Source organism: Agelaius tricolor, unplaced genomic scaffold (assembly GCF_023055355.1).
Source record: "Agelaius tricolor isolate 1412-34295 unplaced genomic scaffold, bAgeTri1.0.p SCAF_9, whole genome shotgun sequence".
NCBI classification, from domain to species: domain Eukaryota; kingdom Metazoa; phylum Chordata; class Aves; order Passeriformes; family Icteridae; genus Agelaius; species Agelaius tricolor.
The window spans coordinates 312430-331530 of record NW_027269269.1 but is presented as its reverse complement, the minus strand read 5'-3'; the positions used below and the strand labels follow the sequence as shown (position 1 = coordinate 331530).

Genomic DNA, 19101 nt, shown 5'->3' with positions numbered 1-19101 from the left:
AGGAAGGAAGCTGAGAAATCTCCCAGAAAATGGCAGGTCTGGAGAGTGCTAGATGCCCGTGGGTGTGTGTTTGTGACTAAAGAGGATAAAAGCTAGAATTAAATTAGAGATTTCAATTTGAATTTACTCCTTTTATCCATATTCCTAAACCATTCAAGTGGTGGAGGACTAGAAACAAGCACTGCAAAATCAATAAAATAAACAAACCATGAAAGACACTAGTGACACATTAAGGGGGAAAAAATCAGATACCCTCTAGGCCATTGGGACTAAAGGAGAGAGATGACAATAAATAGACAGAGATTTTGGTTCCAAATCCTGAAAACTTTGCTCACACAAACAGACCTTCCTCCAACCAAAATCCAATTAAAAGAGAGCACAACTATTGCCAAAGGCCTGTAACATCTAGCTCATTAAAACAGTACCAGTTGACATTATGAGGATGTATTATTTTGCTCCTTTAGCACAGGGGAAAATTCATCTGAGTAAGTAGCAGGGCTGAGTCCTTCTTTGGCAAAGGGCTTTGACAGGAAAGTAAAATGTCTGGTATGTTCCAGGCAGGCAGTTTCCATGCCTGGCAGATGGTATTTACTTAAGATGTACCGCACAGCCCATTATTTTAAACCAAGTTACTTTTTCAAGTTTACCTAACTTATCACAAGGATTGTTCCTCTCTGTGTCTGTATTAGTCAAAATCCCATGTGTTCTGAACTGCTATGGAGGGATGGTTTTCTCCCCGTAGAATTAAACTTGGTCCTGTAACAAAAGAGAGGCGAAAACCCACAAGATGTTTTCAAACTGAGTCACACACATCCTTTTCAGCCAAGCCAAAATACTCGCAAGTCCTCTGAATCATACTATCTACTCTTCAACAGCTTCTAAATAGTCCAGCTCAAGGTGCTTGAGCCCTCCTCTCTCCCACCATATTATGGTGTTCTTCTCTGACCCATTAAACTGGACCTGAAAGGGGAAACTCCTCAGGTTTTTAAGCAAAAAGTGCACCACAAGGCACAAAGATGAGGGGTTTCTCACTTGCTTACATTTATTTATCTATAAAATGAGTATAAATAAGAAATGACAAAACTAGTATTATACTGGATCAAGCTCACCGGATATGTAATTCATCATTTTACCCTCAAAAGCAGCTATTAAAAGGTGTAACAAACTCAACTACAGACAATTGCTTCATAACCTAGTAACAAGGGTCCTGTTTGCTCAGTCCCTTAGGCACTAGTCCAAACATATGTGATGCCCTATTTGAAACAGCTCATATATTTGTTTAAGTGCAATTAAACATCTGACAATATCTTGTGATAGGAATAAGATAAAAAAAAAGAGTGAGGCTAAGATGCTGTCATTGACTACGCAGCTTGCACAGGAATAAAAATTAAAAGCACATAACTCTCTACTGCCAAGAAATAATAATATCTGTTTGGAACCTAAAACTGCAGATTTTTTTAAATTAACATTTACAGTGCTCATGGTACAAACATTGCACTTTATTTTCAGAGATTTCTGTATAAATATGGATATAAGAAACTGAGTAGCAAAAATGCTACTTACATATTCTCTTAATTAATCAACTATTGTGAGTCATTTCATTTCCATTTTGCTTCTGTTATATAGCATTTTATATGCCACAGTGACTTACCACTCCTTCTAAATTTAAACTAATTCCCCTTCTGATTATTATGACTCTAGTGATTAATTTATTGAGCATAAATCTTGCATTTATTGGCTTAAATGTCTTTTAATATTACTGTCTTTACTTATACAATGGGTTAATATGAAATTCAGTCTCCTCCATGATCAATGCAGAAGATATATAGCACAACTACAGCTGTTCATTTCACAATTTCAAAATAAGAAAGCCTCATGTTAAGATTTCACCTTGGCTGAAATCCTGCTTTCAGTGAAATTGAGAGTAAAAGTCTCCTAACTTATAAGAAGAGCCAAGATTTACTTTTTGGTGTTCAACCTGCATGTGTCAGCTGAAGTGTCTTTGACATTTCGTGGCTGTGAAGCTTTAAGACTAGAAATAGCCACTGCTATTGAATCCAATCTTCAATACCACACAGGCCACTTCTAGTTACATATTTGAACTTTTTTGCCAGATAGTGGCTCCAGTGAAGGTTTCTCCCTTTTAAATGTCCTGCTGTTTATGAAGAACAACTTTTTAAAACTTTAATTAGCTGGACTGCACTCTTATATACCAATATTGTTTTTAAAATAAACACATCTCAGGGCACTCTGAGCTTATAAATACCTCTAAGGATGCTCACATTTTTTGTGTTAAAGTTTCCCACAAATACTTCAACCATTTCAGAGTACAAGTACATAATAAAAGTATTTTTAAAAATCCTATTATTTAATTAAGGAATTCTAGTTTATTTAAGTCTAGGTCTAAAGACTTAAGGAAAGAGTGTATAAGGAAGAAAAGATGATGAAGAAATTTCAGGTGACATAGGGTCTCAGTGTCTAAGGGACCTTAAAGAGTCTATGAAACAACCAACCCAAAGATCCCTTTGCTGTGAGCACACACCTGCCCCACACATATCTAATGGTGGAGGGGGGTGGATCATGTCCCAGCTGAGGTCTGCAAAGCAGCTCTGCAGCTAAGGATGTTCCTCCTGGTGCTCTGGGCAATCCCAGCCCCAGTTCTGTCCTCTCCTGTGTGCCTGGGTTGGAGCATAGACAGAAGCACCACAAGAGGAGGCACCGGGAGCTGTAAAGTGGCTACAAGGTGCTGCTGCCCTGACTTCCCAGCTTACAGGCTCATGAGACAGTAGACCTCCAGCACTGGTCAGAGATGACCTAAGTGAGGGTGTTTGTATCATTACCACCAAGGCTGAATCTTGTTGGTTAATCTTTCACTTTCCTACGTTCAGTCAGTGAGGTTTAAACATGTGCAGGTAAAGTAGCCAGCATCCAGAACATGAGAAAGGCTATGGTTCAGGTTGCCTGAACAATTGTATTTTGTCCTCTTTGTATGTCTGACCAAACTCACAGTCTTTAATTTTTTAATTGTATCCCATTTCCCATCCTGTAATCCACACCTGTGTGCATACCAGGAATTTTATGTGGGCTTTTTTAATGCAGCCTCTGACTGCAACATTTTCACACACATGACTTCCCTGTTCTCCTTTTGAATACAAGAGCATATTATCTCTTATGGTAGAATAATTGTTGAAATTTAAGTCACTTGAATTGCATAATTTTTTCCAAGTCACTTGTATACCTCTGTAACACTTTCCACAAATTCCACTCATTCTTAGAAAAATAGAAGAAATAAACACCTTGAACTAATTACAAAGGGAAGACTATAAGACAGAAAAGTGCATTTGTTTGCACTTCTAAAACTCACTCAAACCAGACAAATCCAGGTGACCAAAGGTAATAGCAGACATACAAGATCAAAACTGAAATCGCAACACATGAGAGTATAAAACATTTGCTGAATGTTGAGTGGAGAGTTTGCCTTGAAAAATTGAAAGTCTGATTTAATATCGCTCCATCGAACAATTTTCTTCAACTGTTCTTGCCTGTGGACATAAACTGAGACAAATCACAGGACATTACACACTGTGGGCAGGAATTTACTCACTGAGAATAGGAATTTGTCTTGTTTTCATTTGCTTCTTCATATTATTGTCTTACTGAATGTGCAGGCGAAGAATCTAATTGTACTGTAGGTGAAAGGGAACATTCCTTTACCAGCCTGTCTATGCTGGGGCAGATGTGGCTTCATTCACCTTGACTTACACTCTACCTGTACTGCACAGTCCAATTTAACATTTTCAGGGTATAGCCTTAATTCTTCATTACTTTTTACCTACAGCTACTTTTTGTATTTTCTGTTCTGCACTGAGTTTAGCCATGCACTTTAAAAGAAATAACAACTTTGTGACTCATGTAATATAAATTCTTGAAAGCCACCACCTTATTTATTTAAAGAAAACATGAGTAATCTTTAATGAATTCTCATACAGTTACTGCATAGAGAGTTTGAATAAATGCCTCAGACCAAGCATGCTACACCCCGTTCCTTTATGCTGAAGCATGTGTCCCCTTCAGTGTGGAAACAAATGGCCTTATGGGGGAAAGGGAATCATCAAAAAGATCACATCTTGAAATTACCTGTTTAATACCAAACAGATAATTACCACTCACATTCACATGCCACCTCATAATTCTGCCTGAAGGAGTTGGTGGTGTACACAAACTAAATATTTAGGAGTTTCAAAGTATGATCTGATTGAAATAACAGTCTGGTTCCTGTCATTTCCCTTGTGGTGATTTTCTTTTTAGAAATTATTAAATAGTATAATTCCTCTAATGACTCATTTAGTTTATTTTTAACTAACACCAAAGGAAAATACAAAGGAAATAGTTTTCAGCAAATGTGTTTTTCAGGGAGGAAAAAAAGCTGTATTGCGATATGATAGCGTAAATTAGCATAGTTTAGAACAGTATATGCAGCTAATGGCTGAAAAACTAGCACTATGTGCAACACTTGGTATCACACTGCATTACTGACCAGGAATGGAAGCTTTGACTGCTTTATACATTATAAATTGGATATGTTGTAATTTTGTAAAACATTCCTTTCACTAAGGAAAAAATTTCCCTGATATAACAATCCTACTTCAGGTGCCTCCAGTCTGAAAACGAGGAAGTGAAAAATAACTGGGTAAGCAGCAGAGAGCAGGTATTCAAACAAGCCCCAGGGCAGCTTAGCACTTAAACATGTGGCAGATCTGTTTTCAGCAAAGTAATTAACAAGGCAGGATTCACCATTCCAACAATCTTAAAATGCAGGCTGGATCTTTTTCTAAATGTATGCTACAATCCAAATTATTAGATTGGAGAAGTACTAACACAAGAATTGGGGTAGCTATGCTCAAATACTTTGTCTTAATAGCCTTAAAATGTATGACTCAAAGATACACAAATTCAAACAACTAAATAATGATTTACATGCTTTACTCAACTGAATGACTGAAGGCAAGTTTTGGTTGTCATCTTGCATCTCCTAATCTACTTTTCAATTATTGATAAGTTTCTCTGCGGCACTCTGCTAGTTATGAGTCCCATTTGTTAATGGGTAAAACTCATTCACCTCTAAAAGCACAGCCTGATAACTCCATCCATTTTAGAGTACTCTTCCAGTACCCTCTGGGAAAAGGATGGGGACTGATCCAGTACCCTCACACTGCTTACAGTCTGAACAAAGCAAGCAGAGAGGGTGACATGCTAATCCAGCAAAACTTGGTGGAAGTATTGTGAGGGATTGATGGATCTAGGTTTTTCATCCAGACCATAAACTGGAGGTTTCAAACTGAGTCATATCAGTTAGGCTTATATTTTTTGGTATTGCTAATACAACTATTTGTATGAAAATTATTAGTCATTACTTAGGGCACTGTAGAAAAAAATGTGTGCCTTGGTTTTGCACTAGATGTGTGTCTGCCTACGTATGGGCTTATAGACAGACATCAGCATCTATCTGCAGACATAATTTCCTTACTGCTAATGAAGTGACACGTGACCAACAGTGGATCTTGTCCCCAGCTTACATCAATAAAAGAAATAATGTATTTCTTAGTGTATAATCTTAGTGACCCAAAATACATAAGTATTTCATATACTGAACAGTAACATACATCACATGATCAAGTTACTATACAAATATCATTTCCACAGCTCTGTGCAGAACAGGTTGGAAAGCTGTGAAAGAGAAGCAGAGGTCATGCACCACAGACTGACCATCCATGCAACAAGCTGCAGGAAGAAAAGTTACAACTTTGAAACTTCCCACCATGCAGCTTGTCCAAAGACTCAGCAGCACTGTCTGGCTTTGGCAGCCCTGGCTGTCCCAGATGGATTACACGTTACAAGAGGGAATGTTAAACAGCACCATGACAGGTAGAAGAGGTGTGTTAATCCACCACATCCTCAGTTAATGCTGTTTGAACACTAAGTTGGTACTAGCACTGCACCCAAAACATTTTCAAATAAACTTGTAGAGAACTAAATTACCCTTTCTTTCCATTCAATCCAGTCCATACACTGGGTACACAGAATGACATAATATCCTTCCTGAAATCAGAGCTGCAGTGAGGACCAGTATCCTTCAAACACGACCAGTTCCTGAGACTGCCTTGCAAACAACTACATTTTCCTAATTGCCACAGAAACTATCTTTTTCATCTTTTTAAACCTAGCCAAAGAATTATGCATTGTTTTCTTTATAAATGCAATAAAATTTCATCACTATATTCTGTACTTCTGCCAAAGTTTGACAGCCATAGATCTAAAGAATCTTACTGGAAAGCAGCGCACAAAAATAGCCATTCCATTTAACTGCTGCTGGTCAAAACCTCACACCAGTTGCTGTGATATTTGCCAGATATGAAAGTGAATGATGTCATCTCCATACCTGCCCCTAATTAGCAGAATCAAACACCTTTTTACAAGCTGTCCAGAAAGTGGCTTTTATCATCAGAATTTTTTTTTTTTTATGTGACATTTTTCTGCATGTAGGACCACATCCACTTTGGAAACCAGTGCTCTTGAAAACAGGATTCCATACAAAACCATGATCAATACAAAACTGTGTATTGATTTGCTTTTTAATCCAGAAAAATTGGTACAGTTGGTTAGGGTTTTTATCTTTGCATTAGCCATTGTGAAGATGATTTTAAATTGTGTGCACAGGCCAAAGGATTTGTTTTGGGGCCAATCTGCGTTTAGCTTTAGTGCCATAGACAGACATTCAGAAAAAACCAAATCGATACATTTGTAATGACTGCTTAGATAACTGCTTAAGCAGATGTGGCAAGCCTAGTCAGCAATTATTTTTAAGGATATGTGACAGATTTTCTAATGTCCTGACAGTTACACACACTTGTTCCCAAAGGATGTTATCCCAGTTGCCTTCTTCCAGTTGCACTGGACTTCTGCTTCTTTTTTAATTGGATGACCATCTATTCTTCTTTTGTGGATTACTATGGGAAGGTTTGACCTGTAGCAACCAGAGCAGATGGGCTGGTGCCAGTAACTGCTCAGACAGTCACACAAAACGAAGTTCAGCACCTAAGATACCACAGTAGTTTATGATTAAAAGGTAACAGTTAAATGGCTAATCATGCACTAGCATTTCTCTCCTGGTGGTCGGTGCATGTGTGTATGTGTGGAAACAGAGAGGTATGAATGACTATTTCAAACCCTGTCTCTAGCCACATTAATTTGGAATAGAGACAGGAAACGAGCCTGAAACATGAGGCATTAAAACCTGTTCTCTTACGAAAGAGCAGACCTGCAGACCCTGCGCCAGCGCCGGGGTGCGGAGCGCTCCTGCCAGCAACTCACCTTGCTGAATCTTCGTCACCAGCTGGTGACGGGCGAGAATCCTGCTGGTCCTGTAGGGAGGGCGCCGGGCGGGCGGATCGCAGCGCCAGAAGAGCTCCTGGCCCTCGGGGGACACCGCGTTCAGGTAAAAGCAGGCGGTGCCCGCGGCCCGGGGCACCTGCTTCAGCATCGCCGCTGCCCCCGATCGGAACCAGGGCAAGGAGAGCAGGGACGCTCGAAGCCCCAGGGAGCTGCGAGGAGCGAGCGCTTTAAACGCTAAAGGAGTGCCAAGACCTACTACAGCTTGGGATTCCGGCTCTCCCACATGATCCGCGCGGGCCAATCGCTCCAGCACAGCAGCCTGGGGAAGTGAGCCTGCGGACCGGGACAGGCAGCCTGCTCCAGCCCGGCGCACAACCCCAGCCCCAGCCCCAGCCCCGCACAGCCTCAGCCCCAGCCCCAGCCCCAGACTGTCCCGGTTCAGCAGGCACAGCCTTTCCCAGCTCTAGCCTGTCCCGGTCCAGCACACACAGCCTGCCCCAGCCCCAGCCCCAGCCTGTCCCGGTCCAGCCCCAGCCCCAGTCCCAGCCTCAGCCCCAGCCCCAGCCCCAGCCCCAGCCCCAGCCCCAGCCCCAGCCTGCCCCGATCCAGCCCGCACAACCTTTCCCAGCCCCGCACAGCCTTTCCCGGCCCCGCACAGCCTTTCCCGGCCCCGCACAGCCTTTTCCGGCCCCGCACAGCCTGCCCCAGCCCCAGCCTGCAGCAGCCGCAGCCTGTCCCGGCAGCTCCCCGGCTGGCCGGAGTTTACCCAAGCACGGAGGGGCCGCACCGGGCCGCCTCAGAAAGGAAAGAAGAAATAGTTGAAGACGTTCGAAAATGCGTGGTTTAGAGTATTCGGGGCTGCCGAAAACCTTTTTCTCCTCTACTCTACGCTGCCCAGCTGTTGACTCATCTCTGGAGATGATGCCCTCGCTTACTTTTCTAAAAATCATACCCCTGTTTGCCAAGAAAAAAGTCCGTTTACGGAAGGGCTGTCTGAATCTCCAAAACCACATGGTACAAGGAGCACTGGAACAAGCGAAGCCCTTGGGATGAAAAAAATTTAACAACACCTAGCAGCAGCCACTCAGCAGTAAACAAAACCCAAGAGTTCCTAACATTAATGCTACCAAGAACTGGTCACAGCCTGGAAGAGGGAAAGGGGATGGAGACGTTCTCTGTTATTCATCTTTTTTGTTGTTGGTTGTTTTTTTTTTCAACAGACAGAGGGGCATGTGTTTTCATTCTATCCTCACATATCAACCACTGAGTTAGCAGAAGATGCTATTTCTTTAATTAATCATATGGAAACAGAACATTGCCACTTTTATCAGCAGGAGGGCAGCAAATCTGAGGGAAAATATACTGAAAATGCCCTCCTAGTCAAATAATTTTTCATTAAATTCTAAAATACCAATATTTTGTATTATTACACCGCTAGTGTGTGCGGATTTCTAATAATTATGGGAAGTGAGGGATTTCTAAGAATCCCAGGTCAGGAATGATGCTGCCACCTCCATGCCCCTTCCCACGAGACCAGTGTCAAGCTGGAGTGTGGCAGCTGACAGCACTGTTGGAGTGGCTGCAAGCCCCAGGCAGCAAGGGCTCAACCCCATCCCAACTCATGGGGGATCTTGAGCTCCCAAAACTCTACCTGGACATCCATCTGCAGTGACATTATTGTCTGTGTCCTGTTCCCCAGGCTTAAGGCCAACAATATCCCACGACATGCCATGGTACAATGGAGCTCTCCTCACACTCCCTGCCTCATAGATGCTGACCAGGACAGGGCCATCAGGTGGCACTGCCTGGGATCTGCCCCTTCACCGAGGACAGGGCAGATATAGTCACCTAAACATGAGAGAGGGAAGGACAGCTCTTGTTCACAACTATTCATTAAAATTTTGCTCCATGAAAACCCCCTTAGGGCATGGTTTTACTGCAATGCAATCTGTTCTCATTACACCTTATAAATTTTATTCCTCATCAATGTGAGACTTGTGCAGTGCCATAAAATGGAGAAATATAATTCTAGGTACTAGAAATTTAAAATTAATGCTGTAGACTGGAAGCCTTCATTACCTGTTTTTACCATTAACAGCACCTGCAGGGTCTGTACATGCTGCTTTTTGCTCCAAGTATGCCTGCATGGCCTTCTCTGAGGCTCTAAGCAGAAACTTCAAACTGAAGAGCAAAGACACAGCATCACTATCATCTGTACTCCCAAACAGGGCTGGGCACTGGCAGCCAGGCATAGGACTGACCAGTCTCCTCTCTGCCTTGCTGTGCAAAGAGGAGAGGCAGGATTGCTTCACAGGTATGAGCAGAGAGAGCCTCAACAACAGGGAAGAGATGGCTCCCATTCCCACCCCAGCTTGCCAAGCCAGTGTCAGTCACTCTGCTGCCATCTTTTCAGAATAAATATCCCAGAGACTCTCAAACATCAATGACAGGCACAGTGTTTATCCAAAGAGACATTACCTCCATGCAGGGAAATTCATATTTGATCAATATACAGGTCTTTGATCTAATTCTATTTTTAAAATGCCATTGCTAATGTAAAGCAAGTATTAACATTTAATACTACTCTGCTTAAATATTCAGAAGGATTTCTTTTTCTGTTGGAAAATGCATTGACTTTTTCAGCTAATGGGATTCTGCATTCTTCCTTGCAATATTTCCAAAGTCTAGGAAGCAGTTTAAGAGAAATGTAATGCTTCAAAAGCCAGTCCAAAGAAACAAAAACCACAGCAAGAGCCTAAGTAAGGTGTATATACTAGTGAACACATCCACCAAGGGATGTTGTTACACACATATAACCCAGTTATATGTGTGTAACAACAGCAGAGTATCAGCCTCAGTGCCCCTGTGGCTGCCCATCCCTTCCCATGTCTTCAGCAGAGGGTAAGGCAACAGGGCAGAGCTGCCCTGCCAGCTTCCCAGCAGCTCATCTCAGAGCTCACAAAGGACAGAATAAGAAGCCTCTGTTGCTGAATGATGACTTTCCTCTCAGACACCAGGGTCCAAACACAACTTCAGAGCCAGAGGGTTGCCCCAGGCTCGGTGCTGACGAGTGCTGCCTGTGCTGAGGCTGAATTCTTTGGCTTCAGTCCAGTACTTGCATAGTAGTCAAATAAAACAAGAAACAACAAGAGTTAGCTGGTCTTGTGGTGCGTGTTTGAAAGCTCCTATGCTTGAAGTTGTGCATGGCGAAAGAAAGAAGTAGCCCTCCTTGCATACTTTTAAAATGACTGTATCCTTGTTTGGTGACTGCCTTGACACTCACTGTTTATTTTCAAAAATGTGTCATTCAGACAAGGAGACTCCTTTGGCCATCAACCTCTCAGACAAGATGTACTAGAAAGGTCTAAGTTGTTATATAATAGCACTAATTAATATTTCAGTCTCAGTCTACAGACTGTTTCTGGAATAGTTAATAGAGCAACACTGAACTTCATGCTAATGCATCTCATAAAAGCACTTCAAAATAAAAGCTTCCCTGTGCATTTTACAAGGAAATGTAAAGGGAGGGAGCTCCAGCATACACCTGAAATTGCTGCCAGTCTTGACAGAAGCACAGCCCATGAGATGACAACCCAACCCCATGCTCCCATGTTGTGACTGATCCATGCAGGAAAGGAGATTCCTTCATAAAAACATGTCCGGAATTAGTGGGTTTTTAAAGAAACTAATCAGAAATGTCCACACTGATATCTGTAGTGTAATAACCATGTATCACATCTAAAGTGACAAACAGTAACTTGATGGGTACTGAAATACTATGGGATATCAGGAATCTTTAACTAAAGGCTTATTCATATAGCACAGTGCTTCTGATGACTGCATGGACTTAGTATAACTGGCAAATTCAGCTCAAGGAGTCATACTCCTTCCTCTCTGTATGCATTCACAGGCAGAACTGCAATACTTCATTTCTGTTAATTGATTTTTATGTCTCTCTGACACCTTTTCTCCCTGAAATGGCATTTGGTGCGAGAAAGGGATTAACTATTGGCAGGAAAAGTTGCCTGCCCCAGGGCTGCTCATAGATACTGCAGTATCTCAAGCAGCTCTGGAAATCTGCTTCCATTTCACTGTGAGTAGGGTGCTGACATCAGCTGGAGAAAACACAATGTACTCTAGAAATGCCAAAATATATTTGATAACAAACTACTTTAATAATCTACTTATGACTGGCTTATCTAGGCAAGAAAATAGACACCACCTTGGCCTTAGAGTATTACTCCAGGAGGCAGTGCTTCAGTGGGGTAGTTGAGGATAAATTGAGATGAACATCAATTTCCCATTTGCATTACTACAAAAATATAAACAAATATATAAATAAAGATATAAATAGAAATAAAGATACAGATACAAATACAAATATAAATATAAATACTAAACTGATTTTATAGTCAGGAGTGCTGATTTACATCTTAAAATGCACACCTCCCAGTGAACTGTGAAATATGTCTGTGATGTTGTACCTGGCTTGGAGTTCTCCAGGCTTGGATTGAACCTGCTGTTCTCACACAGTAATCAGCCACTTGATCTTCCCGAAGTGACCCATTTCCCTTTCATTGTTAGTTGCACTTATCTCGTTATTTCACATCAAAAATTTAATGGCAACTTGACAGCCTCTCTTCATTAGAAAGCACTGGTTCTATGAGAACAAAACAGTTTCCTATCCACTAGAGGAGCACATTTGTTATTAATATTAGTGACATGTAGTTAGAAGCAGGAAACTCTTGTTTTCAAGTCACAGAAGAAAAAAACTCAGGCATGTGCTTTCAACTTTCTGATCTCTGGACTCCCTTCTATAATCCTGCAGGAATAGTTCATTTTGCTGGATTATTGCCTAACTTCAACACCTTATATAAGCAATATATCCTGGATACTGAAGTCCTATCCACATATCCTTATCCTATCCACACATTCTATATTTCTTGCCTGCCTCTGCCTTTAGAAATGCCTGCACAGCAGCTCATGTACTAAGTATAGGCAGTTTCTCCTTTCTCAAATTCAAGAAGAGAAAAATTTCACATGCGGGGAAGCCAAAGCTGTGTTTAAGATGAAGCTGTCACTTACTTCACGTTTTGAACTCTATGTATGGGACCAGGACTTTTAAAAGCAGAAGTTCATTGCCTGCTGTTTAGGAAAAATGTATTATATTTGAACACAGACATTTGTTTGAGAGTTGTTTGCTGGGATTACTACAGGCTGCAAACTCTTTCATACAGGGCATGAAACAGCAGGGAGTCTAGAGCAGCCAGAAATGCTTCCCTCTGGCTCAGTGGCACTTTTTGACTTTCTTCCTGAGGCTGTGCTGGGGCACTGAGGCTCTGCAGCTCATCTGGGGCAAAAGGAAAATAGTTTATGTGAGATTTCTGCATGGCCAGGAAGCGAGATGGAGACAGCTAATAGCCGCACGGAATTACAACAGAGGATTGTTTCACTGCACAGCCCGATACTGATGTGTTCTGGAGGAAAGTCAGCTGCTGTGTCAACTGTCTGATAGTGAGTTTTAAAAATGAACAGGGCTTCTTAAGCATGAGAGAGGCTTACACACACCCTTGAAGATAAACTTCAAACCGGGAGATGAGGCTTCTGAAGAGTGCATCATATCCTTTTCTTTTCTTCCAGTGCTCCCATTCCAGCATCAGAGGACAATCCATTTGCATTTTAAGGCCCACGTGTTCAATGAATAGTACTGCTACATAAGATACCTCCTGATTACAAGAACATCAGAAGCCTGGCCACAGCACAGAAGCAGAAGATTAGAAATTATGTGCAGGAGTACAACAGTAGTACATTTAGGGAACAAAAGGATGGCAGGGAGGTGACTGACCAGCCACCCAGGCAAACTTATGGAAATAAAGACACAGGCAAAAAGACAAGAAGATGAGGGTCAAGGCAAGAAAGTATGATTCATCTCATTAGTTCTCCTGTGGAGGTGTTCAGGATGTTAAATAAGCAAAGTGAATAGTAACTGATTTGATAAAGGCTCCTCCAAGATCCTCTACCAAGCAATCATAAAGAACCTCAGTTATCACAGATAAAAAGGAAAAGGCCACTTGTAATTTAATGACAGCTTGAAGACAGGAAACAAAAGTAGTAATAAATAACCTATGTTCACAATGGGATAAGTTTCCCAGAGGATTCACACAGACATTAGTGTTGGAAGCTGTTTTGTCCACTATCCATACATAGGTTTTATAATGGGACTGGATAATCAGCTGGCAAAATATAATGATGATACCAAAGTAGTCTGTCAGTCAAAAGAGAAATTGGTTGTATGCACTGAAGGTGTTTACTACAATATTGACTGAGAAGGCATTAAAATTTAAGCTTCTGAAGGTTGATAATGTATGGGGCAAAAAACACCCTAAAGGTAACACAGAGCACAGTGATGAGATTTAATGGGGCTGTTATCTCTAAGGAAACAGGTCTTGGACAGGTTTATGAAAATCCAATCCTACTGTGCTCAGTAGGAACAAAAAATACCAAAGTGGATTTTAAAACTTTTTGGAAAAGTAATTGAGTGCAAACCAACAAATATGGCTATGCTATTACAAATGTCTGCTCACCATTTGGTAATTATGAGGTCTTTTCTCATAGTGGATAAAGCTGGGAACAGTATGTAGGGGCAGGTTCAAAATGAATGAACATAAATAGTTCTCCATACATGTATAAATGACCCCTGGAAGTCATTGTTAGAGGATACTGTGGTTGTAAGAAGTTGGCAGAACTCAAAAAAGGATAAAATCCCAGGAAGAAAAATTCAGCAAGGGCCATTAAGCACAAATTCCAGCTTGTAGCTCAGGACCTCCTTGAACTGCGTGGTAGGATATACAACATACAAAATCACTATATGCCTATCCCAGCATTCTATTATTCCAAAAATAGCTGCATCTGCCCACTGCCCGGCTGGCCATGATACTGGGTTGGTCTGACCTGTGGCCACCCCACTGGGGCTGCTCTGAGCAGCAGTGGCCAGTCTGTATTCTCACCTACCAGATGTACCACCCCACAGCCTATGGAAATGTGGGCTCCTAACAGCACTCCCAGTGCAGAAATGCATCAAAATAACTGCTCCTGTGGTCTGTGGCTGGAGCCTGCAGAATGACAGTATTTCCTTGGGTACAGCCTCTCCGTGCCCTCCTGTCACATTTGCTGGTGAAGTGTAAGCTGCTGGTCTGTTGGCCACAATGTCAGGCTCAGAGGATGTGACCTCTCTGTCCCTCCTGCTCTCCCAGGGGCTTAGAAGGGACCAGGAACTCCTGGATGGTTGGTAAGATCATTGGAAGGGGTCAGTTGTTTCATCCAGTGCCTGACTGCTAATTTAGGCATTATGGTCTCACTCTTGTTCAGTTTTTAGACATTTTTCCTCTGTCAAACCACACCAGCATATGAATAGAGATTCCATTGGCCTTAGCTGAACTCTTCACAAGCCAGGAATAGCCAGCATCCCACACTGTGTAAAGTCCCTAAAGACAGTGGTTCTCAACAGTAAATTAAGGAAAAAAACACAACAGCTGGGTAATAGAGCTCAAAAGAGAGGAAGACATTTCAGGTGGCAGACCTCCTCTGCTAAAGTATTTGGAGAGGATTATGACAGAAATGAGCTACAAGTAGTTTCAACTTAGTGCAACTCCATATGCTAAATCTATACACAAGTTCCTGTGGGTTCACAGGAACTCTGTAAATATATTTAAGTAGTGGTGGGCTTACACACATCCTAATCTCACAGTCTCACTAACAAAGTGTTTGGATAACACACTGATAATGTAAGGAAGTGTTTAGATAAACTTAGTTCCTTATAGTTATCCAAATACATTGTAAATCCCCACACAGCCCTACTGCTGGTGTCACTCAGTCACAGACAAACATTCCTATCTGAGCTGAAGGTTCATGCCTTTGCAGACCTCAGGTAAGGGCTTTGCTATTTATTTTCCTTTCAACAGGACTCCAGTACTATCATGATCAAATAGGCAAGACATGAAATATTCAGGTTTTGATCTGGTTTTGACAGAAGTTTTTCCCTCTCTCTGGGCTAGAGAACTGATGCCAAAGTTAGATTTCGTAAAAGTTTTTAAAAAGCAACAAGGCAGAACAGAATAATTCTTGGCAACACTATTTCAAATACAGCAGCAGGGGACTGGTGTCTGGGAACATGAAATTCTCCAGGCTCCTTGAAATCAATGAATAGTTGTTGCATGATTTCAGTCTCTGGCCCAGTAAGGCAGACAGACATGATGGTTAGGGCACAGGACTGTGGCAGTGACTAGCTGGAAGACTTCAGGGAAGTTGTATAACCTGTCTCTGTACACCAGTTTCCTGACTGATAACAGTAATCTTTGCCTTTCTTAACTATTTTGGTACCTATATGTAAAAAAAATGAAAATCAATTTTGTAGGAAGATTAATTTTCCTTATGAGCAATATCAGTCCACTAGAGGCAGACTAAAATCTACTGTAACTGCATGAGCTAAGGAGAAAATAAAAACCCTTTAAAATGATCTTACACCTGTAGTGGATTCCTTCAGATGAGACACTTATTGCCTAAACTTGCAGATAGCCAGAGATTTCCCAATGTGTTATTAAATGCATGTTGTCGGATCTTATCAACTCTGTGTAACAAGGATGTAGGGTTGTACATGTGGCTCTGCAGAGCAGTGTGCATTAACCAATAAGCTGAGTCTGGACTCTAGGGCTGGACTGCAGCCTTGCATGCAGGGAAGTGGGATACATACAAAGTATTTTGTTCACAGACAGTTGGAATTCCTCCTTTTTTATTCTACAGTCCCCAGGCCATCTCCACCAGGACAGCCAGGTGGTGATGTACGGCAAAGCCATCCCTTGGCTGGTTACTCTTCCTGGAGACCCAGGACAGCTGGGGCTTTGGCTGATGCATTTAGGTTACGGTGGGGTGGCAATTGTTCCTGGAGAGGGATGTCCTCTGCAGAGCCTGCTGACCTGTTCTGCCTCTCCCATCTCCCCAGTGAAGCAAACTGAATTAAGCCTTGTGGCAGCCACTGTCTCTGGTGCAGTGTGGGGACATCTGGCCTGACACGTGGCAGGTCTGTGCTGCTGCTGCAAGGGTGAGTGGGGGCATTGAATACAGCACAGAGCTGAGGTCTGTCCCCACAATGTCCGGGTATGGGCCTGCCCATACCTTGCAGAACAGGATGCACACGACATTTTCTTCACTCCCCTAGGTCACCAGAGCCAGAACAAAGTCCCAGTACAAAAACCATCATGGATGAGCAGAGAATCTAGTCACTGTCCCAGCCTTAAGGCCGAGCACCACCTCACAGCAAGCGTGACCAACACACCTGCACACTTATCTGGCTGCATAATATCAGTCATACTGGTGTCTGATTAGCAACCTCACAAATAAAGAAGCTGAGGGAATATGAGACATGCATGGATCACTTATTCCTTACCCAAAGCTAGAATTTAGCACAATCCACAGCAAGTATTCTGTATAGCCCCATCTGTTTGGAGCAGAAAGAATGATGCCTATAACTTTTAATCCCAAATTATTTCTTTCTTCCTATCATAAAATTTTGGAGTATAAGCTACATATATGTATTTTTTAATTTAAAAAATAATAAAAAACCCAAACAAATCCCCCAAATAATTATTGGCAGAACTTTCACAATAAAACAGTAGTGGGACAGTTTACAATATTGATATTTATAAACTGGACAAGTCCCTGGACAGGATTTTCTGTCTTCTAGCAACCAGCTGCTCTATGCTTAATATAAGCATTTCATTTTTAGACTCCATATTTCTTGCATACTTCTTTTCACTCACATTTCACGCTGTGTTAAATACACACCACAGAGCTGATGTGTCTCACTGGATAATGCTGCAGGTTGGTTTTTTTACAGAGTGGAAACCTACCAAATAGCAGGACCAACAGAGAGGAAAGGGCTTCCCAGAGCTCCTTTTCCAGCCACCATGCGGCTCCTTCTAAAAAAGGGCAGGCAGCCTGCAGCTCTCTTTCCCCATAGCCTGCCTTTGGACAATGCTTCCAGTGTACAGGAAGGGCCAGAAAAAGCCTAGAACCTTCAGCAGTGCAGGCAAGATGAACTATTTTCCAGCAAACATTCCTTCCTTCTCTTCCAGTCCCCAATACAGGTGTACTTCCTTCCCTAGCTCACACACTCCCTTGCACACCCTCCTCCAGCAGCCACTTACCAAGATTCTTCCTCTGTTGATTTCCCCTCTGCTCGAAATAGGCACACCAAGAGAGTTGGTTGATAAGTTCCATTCCAGCTGTGAATTTCTTTTTACTCTCCCAATTACAGAGTGATGAAAATATTGCTGTCTGCTCTCATGTTTACCCTGGCATCCTATCACATCCTTCTCACAGGCTTTCTCCCTGTCCCACTGTCTGAATATACAGCTCTGTTTCAAATCAACCTCACGGTGTTCCTCATTTGTTGTTGTCTACTTAAGGTGTTGCTCCATGTTTATGGAATGCAGTTTTACTGGAAAAATTCCTTGGCCAAAACCTTCAAAAGGAACTACTCATCTTGGGTCTATTTTCCAATGCACTTGAAAAGCTCTGACTTTCTGGGAAGGTTGGTTTCCTCAGTCTGGACATTAGACCTCTTTGAAGTATCTCAGTTGGGCAACAAAATATTGCAAAACTGAAATTGCACCTGACCTGTGAAGAAGGTTTGTCGTCTTTATGTTTCCCAATTTTTTTTGCCTCTTGTTCCATCAGAGTTTGACAGGCAAGTGCTGTCCTTAGCTATAAGGATATGAAATTATGGCAAAACTGGGTCCTGAAGGAAGTTTCAAAACCATGATGTTGTGGAGTTCTTTTGCTCCAAGCCAGAATTCATTGTATACCCTGTAAGTGCTCAGGATTAGCATGTATGTAGCTGAGACTGGAATTGGCATTAAAGTACTTTGTATGTACTCTCTTCTTGAATTGCAAAAGAATGAAGCAGAGATTCATGTATTTGAGTCTTTATTTTTTCTCCTTTTATGTCCCGAGGAGCTTATGAAAAATAATATGCTCACTGGTTTCTAATATGTTACCAAACATAATAGGTTGGATGATAAATTAAAACCAAATGGAGTTCTGAATGTTTTGCTTTCAAGCCACTACCAAGCCTGTATTGCTTTAAAAATAAACTTTATTCCCACTTCGCTCAGATTAGTGGCACTTCACTTTGCTCAGACTAGTGACACAGAGGCAACTCTGACCATGACACCTGGAAATGACATGAAAATAACTTTTTAAAATAGCAATTGTGACGTGAGGGATTACACGTCTGCAGAACATTTCAAACGGGAAACAGTCGGTGTGTCTCACAAGCTTAGGTGTAGCTCAGCTAGGAAGTGCACAGTCACATCATAAACCTCCGTTTACTTTGCTCCTAATTGGCAGCCCTGCTAACAACATCAACAAAGAACTATTTACTGAAACCTGGAAGCCAAGAGGTCATACCATAAACTTGTCATGTTGTTATACTCTTTCCTAGGCATTCACCAGCAGCTGTTGTGAAAAACAGGATACCTGAGCCTGATGGACTTTTGTGCTGACTGAGGACACAGAGAAATAAATATTCATACAGCAAATAACTACCTACTAGTTTGAAAAGTGAACTTCAGAATGCACTTTAAAACATGCATTATGAATTCTGTATGGCTGCTGCCCCTGTTGCTTAGCTAAGCCTGTTAGGTTTCACAA

General features: G+C 41.8%; 1 protein-coding gene across 6 annotated transcripts in view; it reads right to left on the bottom strand.

Annotated features, from left to right (window-relative positions):
* STARD13 (StAR related lipid transfer domain containing 13) overlaps positions 1–19101 on the bottom strand; it is a 293669-nt gene that overhangs the window by 105796 nt on the left and 168772 nt on the right. The window contains exon 1 of one of the 6 annotated variants that reach the window (XM_071433935.1): positions 7372–7617. The exons of the other annotated variants lie outside the window; for them this stretch is intronic. Coding sequence (XP_071290036.1) covers positions 7372–7540 — 169 coding nt within the window. The 5' untranslated portion in view covers positions 7541–7617. Of the gene's footprint in view, positions 1–7371; positions 7618–19101 lie in introns of those variants that run through there. 6 annotated transcript variants of the gene reach the window in all.